The sequence below is a fragment of the Liolophura sinensis genome, chromosome 5 (genome assembly GCF_032854445.1).
Source record: "Liolophura sinensis isolate JHLJ2023 chromosome 5, CUHK_Ljap_v2, whole genome shotgun sequence".
Taxonomy (NCBI): domain Eukaryota; kingdom Metazoa; phylum Mollusca; class Polyplacophora; order Chitonida; family Chitonidae; genus Liolophura; species Liolophura sinensis.
In genome coordinates, this window is record NC_088299.1 from 15,692,962 (window position 1) to 15,710,159 (window position 17,198).

Here is a 17,198-nt window from a genome sequence, read left to right on the forward strand (position 1 = left end):
AAAGCCAATGGTTTCAAGCAGCCTGAAGGAATGTACACAGCCTGAAGTACACAAGTACTTGCATATTCTGTAGCTGGGAAATGTGCCTTAGCATGTACATGTTCGTCTGCTGTAATGCAACAGGCTTTAAGTAATAAAAATGCTTATTTTGTAACAGGAGAATGTAAAACCATCTCCAAAATAGCAGGCTTAGAATCAACAAATCTTCCACCTGTCAGCAGTCTGCTACCTGCACGTGTAGCAAGCTTGCCCAACATGTGCACATATCTGTGTTATACCTGAAAGTTTTAGTTTGTGTATGCCTGAGGTCCGTGTACATGTTAATACACGCAGCTATATGTGTGTACATGTACAGTGTCTACATCATGTGTGGAACTTAATTCTAGCCTGTGTACACCTTATACATGTACCGTATTTCCAGCTTGTGCTGGATTGTAAAATAGCAATACCTGACATGTGCATGGGTGTACCTGTAATTATCCCAGCTTGTAACATAGCATATGTCTGTGTACATGTAATACCAGTGAATTTCTGGCCTATCATATAATAATATGGACGTAAATGTGGACTGGAGTAATTGCATGGACTGATTTAAATGTGGATTGGAGTAACTGTATGGACTGATGTAAATGTGGACTAGAGTAACTATGCTCTGATGCAGATGTGTACTGGGGTGACTGTATGGACTGTAAATGTAGGCTGGAGTGACTGTATGGACTGATTTAAATGTGGATTGGAGTAACTGTATGGACTGATGTAAATGTGGACTGGAGTAACTGTATGGACTGATGCAGATGTCTACTAGGGTGACTGTATAAATGTAGACTGGAGTGACTGTATGGACTGATGCAAATGTGGACTGGAGTAACTGTATGGACTGATGCAAATGTGGACTGGAGCAACTGTATGTACTGATGCAAATGTGGACTGGAGTAACTGTATGGACTGATGCAAATGTGGACTGGAGCAACTGTACGGACAGAAGCAAATGTACACTGGAATTGAATGTCTGGACTGATGCAAATGTTCGTTGGAATGACTGTATGGACTGATGCAATTGTGGACTAGAGTGAATACATGGACTGATGCAAATGTTTATTGGAGAGACTGGACATTGTATGGACTGATGAATTTCTGCTTGTAACACAGCATATCTTTATGTACATGTAATGCTAGTGAACTTCTGCTTGTACATGCATGTAATGCCAGTGAATTTCTGCTTGTACGTGCATGAAATGCCAGTGAACTTCTGCTTGTACATGCATGTAATGCCAGTGAATTTCTGCTTGTATGTACATGTAATGCCAGTGAACTTCTGCTTGTACATGCATGAAATGCCAGTGAATTTCTGCTTGTACGTGCATGAAATGCCAGTGAACTTCTGCTTGTACATGCATGAAATGCCAGTGAATTTCTGCTTGTACGTGCATGAAATGCCAGTGAACTTCTGCTTGTACATGCATGAAATGCCAGTGAATTTCTGCTTGTACGTGCATGTAATGCCAGTGAATTTCTGCTTGTACATGCATGAAATGCCAGTGAATTTCTGCTTGTACGTGCATGTAATGCCAGTGAACTTCTGCTTGTACATGCATGTAATGCCAGTGAATTTCTGCTTGTACATGCATGTAATGCCAGTGAATTTCTGCTTGTACATGCATGTAATGCCAGTGAACTTCTGCTTGTACATGCATGTAATGCCAGTGAACTTCTGCTTGTACATGCATGTAATGCCAGTGAATTTCTGCTTGAACGTACATGTAATTCCAGTGAATTTCTGCTTGTACATGCATGTAATGCCAGTGAATTTCTGCTTGTACGTGCATGTAATGCCAGTGAATTTCTGCTTGTACATGCATGAAATGCCAGTGAATTTCTGCTTGTACGTGCATGTAATGCCAGTGAACTTCTGCTTGTACATGCATGTAATGCCAGTGAACTTCTGCTTGTACATGCATGTAATGCCAGTGAATTTCTGCTTGTACATGCATGAAATGCCAGTGAATTTCTGCTTGTACGTGCATGTAATGCCAGTGAATTTCTGCTTGTACATGCATGAAATGCCAGTGAATTTCTGCTTGTACGTGCATGTAATGCCAGTGAATTTCTGCTTGTACATGCATGTAATGCCAGTGAACTTCTGCTTGTACATGCATGTAATGCCAGTGAATTTCTGCTTGTACATGCATGTAATGCCAGTGAATTTCTGCTTGTACATGCATGTAATGCCAGTGAATTTCTGCTTGTACATGCATGTAATGCCAGTGAATTTCTGCTTGAACGTACATGTAATGCCAGTGAATTTCTGCTTGTACTTGCATGTAATGCCAGTGAATTTCTGCTTGTAGATGCATGTAATGCCAGTGAATTTCTGCTTGTACGTGCATGTAATGCTAGTGAATTTCTGCTTGTAGATGCATGTAATGCCAGTGAATTTCTGCTTGAACGTACATGTAATGCCAGTGAATTTCTGCTTGAATGTACATGTAATGCCAGTGAATTTCTGCTTGAACGTACATGTAATGCCAGTGAATTTCTGCTTGAATGTACATGTAATGCCAGTGAATTTCTGCTTGTACATGCATGTAATGCCAGTGAATTTCTGCTTGTACATGCATGTAATGCCAGTGAATTTCTGCTTGCACATGCATGTAATGCCAGTGAATTTCTGCTTGTACATGCATGAAAAGCCAGTGAATTTCTGCTTGTACGTGCATGTAATGCTAGTGAATTTCTTCTTGTAGATGCATGTAATGCCAGTGAATTTCTGCTTGTACATACATGTAATGCCAGTGAATTTCTGCTTGTACATGCATGTAAGGCCAGTGAATTTCTTCTTGCAGATGCATGAAATGCCAGTGAATTTCTGCTTGTACGTACATGTAATGCCAGTGAATTTCTGCTTGCACGTACATGAAATGCCAGTGAATTTCTGCTTGTACATACATGTAATGCCAGTGAATTTCTGCTTGTACATGCATGTAAGGCCAGTGAATTTCTTCTTGCAGATGCATGAAATGCCAGTGAATTTCTGCTTGTACGTACATGTAATGCCAGTGAATTTCTGCTTGCACGTACATGTACCACGAATGAATTTCTGCTTGTACATTCATGTAACGCCAGTGACTTTCTGCTTGTACATTCATGTAACGCCAGTGAATTTCTTCTTGTACGTACATGTACCACGAATGAATTTCTGCTTGTACGTACATGTACCACGAGTGAATTTCTGCTTGTAGATGCATGTAATGCCAGTGAATTTCTGCTTGTACATGCATGTAATGCCAGTGAATTTCTGCTTGTATGTACAAGTAATGCCAGTGAATTTCTGCTTGTACATGCATGTAATGCCAGTGAATTTCTGCTTGTACGTACATGAAATGCCAGTGAATTTCTGCTTGTACATTCATGTAATGCCAGTGAATTTCTGCTTGTATGTGCATGTACCACGAGTGAATTTCTGCTTGTACATTCATGTAACGCCAGTGAATTTCTGCATGTGCATGTAATATCAGAGAACTCTGCTTTTACACAGCACCAGGCATGCATGCCTATTGTAATGTGTGTAAATCTTAGCTTTTGCAGAGCATGTCACCATATACAGGCATACATCGTAATACATGTACCTGTAAAATTTAGCTTGAAAGGAGCATGCCTACATACATGTAGCTTTTAAACTTTAGCTTTTTCACAGGAGGTGTACATAATAGACATTATAGTAAAAATAGTATATTTACCTACAGGTACCATGTACACGTATAATGCCTCTATGACAACCGAAAATTTTAGCTAATTGCCTTAAGGAATAATTTCTACATCTAAAGGAACATCAAATCTGATCAGTTTTACACATGAATATGCTTGGAATCCAGTTTGGAAGAATCTGTATATAATACAGCTTACAAATACAAGTTATACATTTTGTTTGATACTGACTGATTCAATGTGGGCACGGAAGAATTTTTCCTGAAGATTGATTAATTTCCGTATTAGAAAATCGTAATTGTCCACAAAGTATCATTTGAAGACCGCTATTTGCCTTTAAAGGTGCATTTTTAACAGACTAAACTTAAGGTGAAATACAATGTGTGCAATGTGGATGCAAATGTGGAATGGAATGACTGTGTGAACTGATGTAAATGTGGACTGGAGTGACTGTGCGAACTGATGTAAGTGTGAACTGGAGTGACTGAGCGGACTGATGCAAATGTGGACCGGAGTAACTGTATGGACTGATGTAAATGTGTACTGGAGAGACTGAGTGAACTGATGTAAATGTGGAATGGAATGACTGTATGAACTGATGTAAATGTGGGCTAAAATGACTGAGTGGACTGATGCAAATGTGGAATGGAGTGACTGTATGGACTGATGCAAATGTGCACTGGAATGACTGTATGGACTGACGTAAATGTGGACTGGAGTGACTGAGTGGAGTGACTGTATGAACTGATGTAAATGTGGACTGGAGTGACTGAGTGGACTGATGCAAATGTGGAATGGAGTGACTGTATGGATTGGTGCAAATGTGGACTGGAGTGACCATATGGACTGATGGAAATGTGGCCTGGAATGACTGTATGGACTGATGGAAATGTGGCCTGGAATGACTGTATGGACTGATGTAAACATGGACTGGAGTGACTGAGTGGAGTGACTGTATGGACTGATGCAAATGTGGACTGGAGTGACTGAGTGGAGTGACTGTATGGACTGATGCAAATGTGGACTGGAGTGACTGAGTGGAGTGACTATGGACTGATGCAAATGTGGACTGGAGTAGCTGTATGCACTGATGCAAATGTGCATTGGAGTGACTGTATGGACTAATGTAAATGTGGACTGGAGAAACTGTGTGAAAGATGCAAATGTGGACTGGAGAAACTGTGTAGACAGATGCAAATGTGAACTGAAAATTAACTGTCTGAATGATGCAAATGTTTGTTGGAGTGACTGTATGTTGTATGGACTGATGCAAATGTGGAATGGAAGTGACTGTATGGACTAAAGTAAAAACGTGGACTGGAGTGACTGCATGAACTGATGTAAATGTGGACTGGAGTGACTGTATGGACTAAAGTAAATGTGAACTGGAGTGACTGCATGGACTAAAGTAAATGTGGACTGGAGTGACATATTAACTCATGCAAATGAGTCTGTACTGATTGGAATTTTTGACTGCAGGAAATGTGTGGATTGATGCAGGTTACAATTAGAGTGCCTGCATGAATTTGAGTGACTGTGGATCACTGTTGAAACTGTGGCTTGAACTGACTTCTGACTGATGCAAATCCTTACATATAATTTGAATATATTAAAATTCTGTCCAAAAAGTCCCATATCACACATAATTGTATTAGCACAGTATCAACAACAACTTGCTGACAAAATGAAAATTTACATCTGCCAACCACTGGCTTGTAACATCTACAACTGTCAGAAATCTCAGTGTTGAAAATGGGCTGTGCTTTCAGCCCATGAGCAGACCAAAAAGGAATAAGTAAGAATAAATTATGCACATACCTGCTGACGTAAAGCCATGCCCTTTGGGGTCAGGCCAAATCAACTTGGCTGATTTATACTACACTACATCTGCCACAGAGAGACAGGAAAGGGCTCAATGGGCATTTCTTCTTTAACTACAGTCAACACCTTAACAACCCCAGATATAAACACAAGGTACATTTCTCAAGAAAACAGGCCAGCACACGTTGTGATAAGCATATATTAACCCATATGTTCTTGTTCTCAGATATGCTGTGTTAATAACCTGAAATGCATGGAGTGTGAAGACTCCTAAAGCACTGGCATGTAAGCAAATTTGGTTTACAACTGTGTGCTCATCTGTCTGTGGAAGATTTCACCATGTGCTTACAGCTAGTCAATGAAGACCAGTGTTTGGGAGGCTCCAGTGGGGTGGGGACATTTACAATCAATCCAGGACACATTCACAGAATCCAGTTGTTCATTATACTCTAGTCCACAGGTGAATAAATCCACAAATGTCCACATTCACATCAATGCACAAATCTAGTGTGTCCACATTACATCAATGGAAAAGGCAGAGCAGTATGTCCACATTTACATCAGTGCACAAATCACTCCAGTATATCCACATTTACATCAATGCCAAAGTCTCTCCAGTCGAGCCCACATTTACATCAACGCACAAATCACTCCAGTATATCCACATTTACATCAATGCCAAAGTCTCTCTCAGTCGAGCCCACATTTACATCAACGCACAAATCACTCCAGTATATCCACATTTACATCAATGCCAAAGTCTCTCCAGTCGAGGCCCACATTTACATCAACGCACAAATCACTCCAGTATGTCCACATTTACATCAATGCCAAAGTCTCTCCAGTCAAGCTCACATTTACATCAATGCACAAATCACTTCAGCTTGCATTTATATCAATGCACAAATCACTCCTGCCCACATTTACATATATCCACAAGTTACCCCAGTATGTCCACATTTACATCCACACACAAATGTGGACTAGTCCACAATCACATCAATCCACAAATTACTCCAGCCCATATTTGCACACCCCTGTCCACATTGCATCAATGAATTAAGTCACCCCCTCCCTCAATGTACATTTGCTCATATTTGTACCAATCCACACAGTCATGTAAATATCATCACTAAACATGAACAAATTAGTTTAAAGTTTATTTCTCTCTGTTAAAACTCCATGTAGCCTGATTAACTCATCAATACCAGTAGACTACACGTACACGTACAATGTACATGTATGTGGTAGTTTTTATTGACAAGTAACTATTAGCTGTGAATAAAAGCAATGCAGATCTATGACTGCAAGTAATCAGGGTTTGAGAGAAAAATATCACTTTTTCAGCTACATGAACAAGTAAGTGTTTGTCTCAGTTCACAATGTGAGACAAAAAGAATGTTATAAGGACGCTGGTGGGTTGTCACTCTGTCTGACCTTCCACATATGCCAGGCAATCAGGGCTGTGTTTTATGCCAATACAGTGCATGTATTAAACATACAAAATCTAGAAGTTGTGTGCCCCAAATAATAGGGAACTCTAGGTTTGACTGGGTACACACCCTCCACTCCACTGTTTACAGATCTACCGTTCTACAGCTGCATGCAGCTTGTCTGATCGTGCCCTATATGCACATGTAGCTCTCACATCTATTCCCCAGTGCAGGGTCAATATTACCCACGTACATGCTGCCTATGCTTACATTTATTATGTTTTGAAGAACTTACAAAAATATCTAAAATGGAGGATCTAGTTTAGCAAACTCAAACAAACCTCAATTAATAAACTGTACCGTTCGTCTCTTTTTTATGGTTTATGGTAAACTCCGTATATACTGTACATGTACAAGCGCCAAAACTGTTGAAAAAATATTAGAAGGATTTAATAACACTGATAGATGTTTGTACAGGTATGTGCGTCAAGACAAGACTGTCAACTAGTGGCTCTGTGGGATATGTAGGGTACGCATGTACAGTGTAATTATATATACAATGCCATGGAGCTGTTAGTCCAAACAATGATTGCACCTTACATGTAATTATACTGGTCATAACTATTACTAATGCAATACTGTTTTTGATTTATACACCGGTGAAATGCTTACATTGTTTTTACTTTTATCGATTTTCTGTTATCTTACTGTTTTCTTTCTTGCGTTATGACTTTCTTTTCACACAGACTAACCGCAGTAGAAAATTTCTCTACACATACATTCTGAATCTGAACTTCATATAAACAGTACACTACAGATATATACATACATGTAGGTGTCAATGCATGATGGGAAAGGTGTCATCAGGTGTCCATGCATACTGCAAAAGGTGTCCTGAAGATGACACATACAATTTTCTCGAAATATTGAAACCTCAAATATTCGACTTCTCAGTGTTTTCTGAAGTATCTATGCTTTTGCGCCATATGCTAAGTTTATTGAAGGATCCACACGTTTTTAAGTGTCTATGAATGTATTACGTGTAGTTCCAAAGTCCAGGCATATCCTATGAACAAATCAAGTGATAAAACCAACAGTTGCATTATTTTGATTAACAAATCCACGTCTACATGTAGATTCCAGTTGGCCAACACAACAGAAGAGCTTTAGGATGTTATATACTTCATAACATGCATGTGGTCATCAGGCATCTTGACCGATTTCTTAGCACCACATATCTAGGTCAAACATCATCTGAATTAGGTACGATTATTCACCATAAGTTTCTTGAATGGAATACCAGTGCTTCCACTATTGCCCTGGTTGTGTTAACAAACACAATCGGCTGCCTCAAACCTAGTGATAGATCCCACTATTGACCTACATGTAGTTATGCGTTTAATGACAAGTCAGAAAGGTTAGGCTATGAAGTGTTTGGCAAATATTTACATCCTTGCACAGAAACATTTAAAGTATAGCCATGAAGGTCGTAGCCATGAAAACTAGGGTGAACAAAGGCTGTGGCACAGATAAGACATACAACTGTGAATAGTGAAGTCAATGTAAAGTCTACTATATCTGTTTATGTAATTTTGTAAGCATGTGTGTTACTTGTACTTGTAGGTTAATTAGTACATGTTTGTTTATTTATTGAAGGTCTGACAGCAACCTGCGGATGGTTGTGGGTTTTTCCCGGGCTCTGACGGTTTCCTCCCTCCACAATGTTGGCCGCCGTTGTATAAGTGAAATATTTTTGAGCATGGCATAAAACACCAATCAAATAAATAAAAAAGGTTTTTTTATTTATTTATTTGATTGGAGGCTTTTGCCGTACTCAAGAATATTTCACTTATACGACGGCAGCCAACATTATGGTTGGAAATAACAACCTTCCACAGGTTAGCATGGTTGCTGAAAGACCTTGCTACTTTACAGCTGGGGAGGAAGCCAGCATGAGCTGGACTTGAACTCACAGTGACCACATTTGTTAGAGGTTCCTGGGTCACTGCGCCCCCATTGGCGTGCTAACCACCTTGGCTATACACATACAATGACATGTACATGTATGTAAGCCATACACATGCTCCCTCGTTTAAAACATAGATATACTGTCCCTTCTCTATAATGATCAGGGTTTAGTCTAACAATAGAGATACAATGCACAGCACATACATGTATAAATAAAAAGTAAAGGTTATGAGAAATTTGAGGCACCCAGAATGACCTAAAATTTCGTCCACAAAGATGCATTCTTAGAGGCAAATAAATAACAAAATATTATTTTTGGTGCTTAAATTTACAATTTCCCAAAATATCATCCCATGTTCCAAGCAAATCTCAACACACGTTTCTAAGATCAATAGATCTCTTAGAATCAGGAAAAATGGGTTAGTCTTGGACGAAATGTAAGATCATTTAGGGTAGCTCACTGCTTTAAGTTATGAGGGACCTAGGGCAGTTTCCTGCTTAGAGTTACCAGACACGGGTTGGAATATCGAGTTTACCCTGGGTTCTCCAGTTTCCTCCACCTAAAAGGGCCATTGAATTACCCCGGGTTCTCCACTTTCCTCCACCTAAAGGGCCATTGAATTACTCCTGGTTCTCCAATTTCCGCCACCTAAAAGGGCCATTGAATTACACTGGGTTCTCCACTTTCCTCCACCTAAAGGGCCATTGAATTACACTGGGTTCTCCAGTTTCCTCCACCTAAAGGGCCACTGAATTACTCTGGGTTCTCCACTTTCTTCCACCTAAAAGGGCCATTGAATTACACTGGGTTCTCCACTTTCCTCCACCTAAAAGGGCCATTGAATTACTCCGGGTTCTCCAGTTTCCTCCACCTAAAGGGCCACTGAATTACTCCGGGTTCTCCACTCCTCCACCTAAAAGGGCCATTGAATTACACTGGGTTCTCCACTTTCCTCCACCTAAAGGGCCATTGAATTACACTGGGTTCTCCAGTTTCCTCCACCTAAAGGGCCACTGAATTACTCTGGGTTCTCCAGTTTCCTCCACCTAAAAGGGCAACTGAATTATTCTGGGTCCTCCAGTTTCCTCCACCTAAAAGGGCCACTGAATTACCCTGGGTTCTCCAGTTTCCTCCACCTAAAAGGGCACTGAATTACTCTGGGTCCTCCAGTTTTCTTGACCTAAAAAGGGCACTGGTTTACTCTGGATTCTCCAGTTTTTTTTACCTAAAAGGGGCACTGGTTTCCTCTGGGTTCTCCAGTTTTCTTCATCTAAAAGGGGTACTGGTTTGCTCTGGGTTCTCCAGTTTCCTCAACCTAAAAGGGGCACTGGTTTCCTCTGGGTTCTCCAGTTTTCTTCATCTAAAAGGGGTACTGGTTTGCTCTGGGTTCTCCAGTTTCCTCAACCTAAAAGGGGCAGTGGTTTATTCTGGGTTCTCCAGTTTTCTTCATCTAAAAGGGATACTGGTTTACTCTGGGTTCTCCAGTTTCCTCCACTTAAATGGGACACTGGTTTATTCTGGGTCCTCCAGTTTCCTTCACCTAAAAGGTGCACTGGTTTACTCTGGGTTTTTCCACTTCCTAAACCTAAAAGGGGCACTGGTTTACTCTGGGTTCTCCAGTTTCTCCAAATAAATAACCTGGCTGCAATTGTATAAACTGTCAGATTACATCTTAAAACACCAATCAAATAAATAAATAAATAAATCATTCAAGACCAAGGGTTAACAAAGAACGAAAAAAGGCCTTTTTTCTCAATCCATCAGACCTGTGCAAAAACTTACAACCATGGATGACCTGAGATTTCTGGGCAGAAACCTAACACACATGTATTTTCTTGCAGCAACAAGAAGGAATTGTAGATTGTGTGTAAACTATTGACAGAAAAAGACAAAAAAAAAAGACAAAGCCTTACCTCTTCTGACGCAGATGACTGGTCGGCAAGTTTCTCATCATCCATTATCAGGGTCTTGGAAGAGGCATCTGTGGCAGAGTCAACCAGCTTGGATTTGGGTAGATCAGTGCTTTTTGCTTCAGCATCTTTAACAAACAGCCTAACCTTCTTTGCATGGCTTTTACCACTATAATGCTGCTGGGCTTGATTTGGAGCATTAAGAAAAGCATTGCAAAGTTTGCAAAACAATGGTTGCATTAAGCTCTTCAGCAGTTTTTCAAGCTCTGAAGGAAGATTATTTGTGGACATGTCCAGGTCCAGGACAACAGGAGTTACCGAGTTTTCTTTTTCAGAGTGATCTGACATGGTGCTGGTCTTTGGCAAATCCCCTGTTTCTCTCGCTTTAGGACAGGTGTTTGACCCTCCATCCTCAGTCACCTGCCCTTGCCTGAAGTCAGTGGTATCATGAGGAGGAGGAAGCCAAAAGCCATTTCCTGGTGACCTCAGGGGTAGTGGTCTGGGTGAAGCAAAGGAGCTGCGGTGGGATGCCCTCTCCTGCTGACACGGTTGTCCCACCCCAGGGGGTGGTGGTGGAGGCACATAGCGCTGGCGGATAGCTGGGCAGTGTTGTGGGGTGAATGGTGGGCGTGCTAAAGGCTGTGGGGGTGGGGGTCTGGGGTCTGATGGGGGTCCATATGGCTGGGTCCTCTGAGGGTGGCTCTGGTAATCAAACCCGCTTGTGCTTTGAATAAATTGGCCCTGCTGTCCGGCATTGAGCACAAATTCTGTTGACAGAAACATGATATTAAGTTGTATGTTATATAGCGGTACACATATCACCATAACAACCAGGAACGTTTGAATCATCCAGTCCCATTACTGACTCTCGCTCTTCAGACATTTTTTGCTCACCATAATCTGAACTGATCAAAAAGAAATCAGTTTATTCCACCACAGGAAAAATAGGTGTTTCATAGAAATTAACATGGGGAGAAAATGTTTTAAAAAATTCTATCAAAAGCCTAATAAAATTTGTTAAGGCATACTGGATGGTCACACCCAACAAACATTTTTTTTGAATGAGTGCCTGATTTCCTTTCCTTCCAGACTGAATAGAGAACAGTAACTACAAGAGATGACAAAATGGCTAAAGTTGATCTCCAGCGCTGGGCTTGTTAAATTGCAGACAGATAGTTTAATGTCCCTGGACGATTTAAAACATTGAAAGTTGAAGAATAATGGTAGAATTTGATGATCAAACATCAGAAAATCTGTCACAGTGATGTCATGGTGGTACATTCCCTGCAGGCATGTAAAAGGCCGTGCACTACATGCCGTACCTTGAAGCCATTCATGGGAACCCAGGCAAAATTTTTGATCTGTTTTCAATGCAATAAAAGTTTAGTGAAACTTTAGTGTCTTCTTACAGCTTCACCTTTATCGACAGCAAGGTGACATTTACTCTAGCTCTCCAACGTGAAATATACTTCCCTTATAACAGTCTAGGACCAAATGATAAATAGTTTCCACGGAGTTGGACACACTGGAAGGATATTTCTTCCACTGCTTGAACTGTTCACAAAGGTGGCCTACTATATCATTTATACAGTTTACAAGTAATCTGCAGATGTATGGCCAGGGTATTCCTGGTTCAGGCCATAGCCTCTGGAGGCCTTGTACTGGTACCAGTAATTCTGACCTATATTAAATGTTTACAAAATTACAATGGGTTTTTGTATAACTGCACTCATGCCCAATACTGACTCAAATGGAAATAAATCTAAGCACCACTAATGCTGATCTAGGCATTCGACTGTCGCTTTTTTTTTTTGCTTCTATTTTGTGGTGGTGGCTTCTAAGATGAAAGCAGTGTTGCCTAACTATCGTGGACATCTGAGAAAGCACCTTGGCTTGAACACAGCATTTCAGTAATTTTACTGTATTTTATAAAAGAAAACAGAAAAAACATCCCTTGTATGCGAAGAAGACAAAAGGCAAAATTTAAATTCTTCAGTTTTAATGAATTCAGAGAAAAAAAATTTAATTAATTTTAAGAGCTGTCCGGTGAGATGCTGTCTTCTCATTCCCATCAACCTTCGGCATCCCTTATGAAAATTTCACGGACTCTTATATTTGTTATTTAGCACCTGCATGCTATCTAAACCCTAACATGAACAACAAAATTGTATATATTGTATAATTTGACCAGCATGTCTAAGTAGGCCTACGGTCTACTGCTGAGAGCAGTTTGGGCCGAGATTGTATACTGCTGACAATATTTGTGATACGGTCAGTGAATACTACACGGCTTGTAAATCAACTGATTTTACGTCTGTGGTTGTCCATAAATGATACAGACCTGTTCCACAACACTGTGTGAAAAGGTCTTTCGGCTACAGCTAAATAAATCGTTGCTAACGATCTCAAAATAATGTCTTATGCAGTAGCCATGTGTTATATTATGTCACTTCATGGAGTGAATGGGTAAAGTCTACGTCACAACTTGGGTCGCACAATCTGATAGCAGTGTGTTTGATTGGATAAAATTCTCAAGATGGCTGCCTGGATTCACACCAGCCATTTGTACTGTCATCTTATTCTACACAATATTTGCTGAAATCTCATTCAAAAAATAACGTATGATACTTTTTAGAAAGCTTGAATACCCTGCTTCGACTGAAATATGATTTAGCCAGGTGCTATCTTGTCCTTTAAACTGGCATCTCCATGAGTTGATGATCATGGTTTCCAATCAAGCCTTATTCACCTTTACTGGTGATACTTATAAGGTCTTGTTACTTCCACTAGTGTTCAGCGACCAACTGTTCTCATCACTGCAACTCACAATCCAGTGACCCTACTGCATGGTTGCTTGTGTCATAGCCAGTATCACGCCATTTGCCTATAAAATGTATACTCTGTGGACTACAGACCCATGCCAAACCCATACTACTGTCAGTCCATGGATGTCAAATTGGTCCCATGGGTATGAAAATTGTGAAAATCATGTAACCCATGTAGTTACTACACATGCATATGCTGTACATGCTTTTCAAGAATCTAATGCAACTCCGTTACCTACCAAAATATTTCTTGTAAAACTTTTTAATTATATGATTTCCAGGGTTCTAATTAAGAGGTGCACACGTAAGGATTATTATAGATTAGGTCACACCTTGGCTTCTGAAAAGCGCACAGTGCATAGTGGATTTGTCAATGTTTTGCAGGGCTTTTCAATACAACATCCTGGAATGTCTTAATGGTGAATGTATGACATCACCGGCTAGGGATCCCTGTCCCACAAGATAGGCACTTTAAAGAGTTTTTTTAAGTGGAACTACATAACATCATATTTTTTTAATGCAGTTTACATAGTAATATTTCGTCTAGAAAACATATAGTGTGAAAATGAAGGTGTTGGGGTTCTCCTTTAACCTTTGCAAGAGTGCACCAGGTGGTTGACTCTTCCAAGACAGCACTAGGTGGGTTAACCTTCCCAAGAGAGCACCAGGTAGTTATTTTAATTTTCCCAAGATGGTGCCAGGTGGTTAACCATCCCAAGAGCGTACCAGATTGTTAACCTTCCCATGAGAGCACCAGATGGTTAACCTTCCCATGAGAGCACCAGATGGTTAACCTTCCCATGAGAGCACCAGATAGTTAACCTTCCCCTGAGAGCACCAGATGAAAAATTTTCCCAACTTAACTTTCACAAGGAAACACCAGGTGGGTTAACCTTCCCAAGAGAGCATCATGTGGCTAACCTTCCCAAGAGAGCTCCAGATGCTTATCCTTCCCAAGAGTGCACCAGATGTTCAACATTCTAAGACAGCACCTGGAGGTTAACCTTTCCAAGAGGGCACCAGATGGTTAACCTAACCAAGAGAGCACCACATGATTAACCTTTCCAAGAGAGCACCAGATGGTTAACCTTACCAACAGAGTGCCAGGTGTTTAACCCTACCAAGAGAGCACCAGATGGTTAACCTTCCCAAGAAAGCACCAGGTGGTTAATCTTCCCAAGAGAGCAGCATATAGTTAACCTTCCCAAGAGAGCATCAGGTGGGTTAACCTTCCCAAGAGAGCATCAGGTGGGTTAACCTTCCCAAGAGAGCATCAGATGGTTAACCATCCCACAAAAGCACAAGAAGGTTAACCTTTCCAAGAAAGCACAAGAAGATTAACCTTTCCAAGACAGCGCCAGGTGGTTAACTTTCATAAGAAAGCACAAGATTAACTTTAACAATAGGGCACTGTATGGTTTTTCTGAGCACCAATTGTGGAACTGCCTCAACATACATGTAGCACCAGGTGTTAAATTCAAGAACAAGGTTTCAAATGCCTAAACACAGAACAAGGTGTAAACTGTCTCAACAGAGAACACGGTGTAAAATGAGAACCAGGTGTTTTATCTTCAACATGCTTGTCCATCTTCCCAAGCATAATCAGAAAGCATGAAGACCTAGCTCTAGTTATTGCAAAGAACACAACAATATTTTTATTTTCATTCACCACATAATGCAAATCTACATGTATCTGCCTGCCATTTACCACAACTCAGTCAAGTCATTTGGCACCTGTTTTCCTTTGCACTGATTGTTTGAACCGTAAACTTGCATGTATACTAAAATGGAACCAAAGATATGTCAGAAATGCACATAAGCCTGACCTCAACCAGTTAACTACGCTAAACATGCAAATAGAATTAAAACTGGCTAATTTCAGACAATTTCGAACAATTTCTTTAAATGTTCTAACACCTCCCTCCCCTTTATTGCGCCACTTAGCTAGACCAGAGGGCAAACTGGCCCAGCCAGGTCAAGCTCTGTCTGGCAATGCAGAGAAGTGAATAACCTAGTAAAAGAGGGTACCGAGGAGGGTACTCACAGACAGAAGTGTAGTCATTATGCCTTCAAACAGCACCAGAAAACTGGGTCACAAGGTATAGAAATGTTCTCCTCCATTACTTCATCTTCTGTTATGACCGGCCAATGTATCCATCATTTATCTTAAATCTCAACCATACCATACACTTTAGCAATAGGTAAATCACAAACATATCTAATACAAACCTCAACCATTCCTTTCGTAAATGTTTGGCAGTCAAAATAATTTAATAGATTTCTCCATCAAATCTGTATTCAAAGCTTCCTTTATCTATGAAAGTACAAAGAATTATCACATCCAAATCTCCTTCCAGTTATTTTACTACATCTGCGCCCGGAGGTTAAGATTTTGCCAGCATTTGTTGGCCGGTCTGTCTGTCAGAAAGGTAACAATACAGGCCTTTGCATGAAACTTTCCACAAAGGTTGGCCTTACGCTATGAACAATGAATTCATTAAATCTGATGGCTTCTGAGGGTAAGGGTGAGGGTAACAATTCTGCAGTGCTGACAATGTACAAAGTATTGTCCCTTAATTTGTCTGTAGCATGACATGCCACAAACTGATGTGTAAGTGATCACCAACAAACTTCATCTACAACCACACTAACAGCTAGCGTACATACAGAACTGACCATGACTTCCTGTTTGAGGCTAGAATTAAACCAAAAAATTGGCTGTCCTAGTGACACATTGAAAATGCATCACATTTTTCACTCATCAGTTCAAGGTGTTTGTAAGGTTTGTGGCTGATATTTTATATCAGAACTGGCACAACCTTAACCTGACAATATGTCCAGTGTTCTGTTTATCAGAAGCCCAATACTGATTGGTCATGAAGAGCCTTTATATAGCCACAAGATCAAGTTTACTAACACTAAACAGTGCTGATCCATGACAGATATAAACAGTGAATGAAATCACAATCTAGATGACTTTTTCAAGTTGGGCACAGAGGCTGATGATAGCAAGTCATCTTATAATATCACAGTATTCACTTCTATATACACTGCACAGTAGAAATATATCAGGCTGACTAAATGGCCTGTATAGCATCAGTGACCATAACCTCATTTTAACTTAGTCACTATTTATCTGACCATACAGGGCCTGATCTGCCTACCTCTACAAACAGTAACACAATTTACACACGGCACCCTAATTCCTTCAAACCTCTTCACATACATGAAAAAGCAACTTTCAATGAAATTTGTGCACCTTTTTCTTTTGCTTTCAGAGACAAATCTACACTGGTTGAGTTGAAAAATTTCAGACATTCACAAAAAGTATAATTTTATCAGTCCATGCAGAATTATGATCTCAGAAAATGCTTGAATAAACACCTTACAAACATGCAAAAAGGTTGAAGGATTACAGTACATGTAATTCAAAATTTCACACCTGGCCCATCTCTTGATTTGTTTTATTTATTTGATTGATGTTTTATGTAATACTTAAGATCATTTTACTAAATACAATGGCGGCCAACATTCT

At 40.2% G+C, this 17,198-nt stretch overlaps 1 protein-coding gene across 1 annotated transcript in view; it reads right to left on the minus strand.

The window, feature by feature from the left end:
- LOC135465844 (uncharacterized) overlaps nucleotides 1–17,198 on the minus strand; it is a 63,554-nt gene that overhangs the window by 45,371 nt on the left and 985 nt on the right. Inside the window, exon 2 of the mRNA XM_064743207.1 lies at nucleotides 10,842–11,605. Coding sequence (XP_064599277.1) covers nucleotides 10,842–11,605 — 764 coding nt within the window. The remainder of the gene's footprint in view (nucleotides 1–10,841; nucleotides 11,606–17,198) is intronic.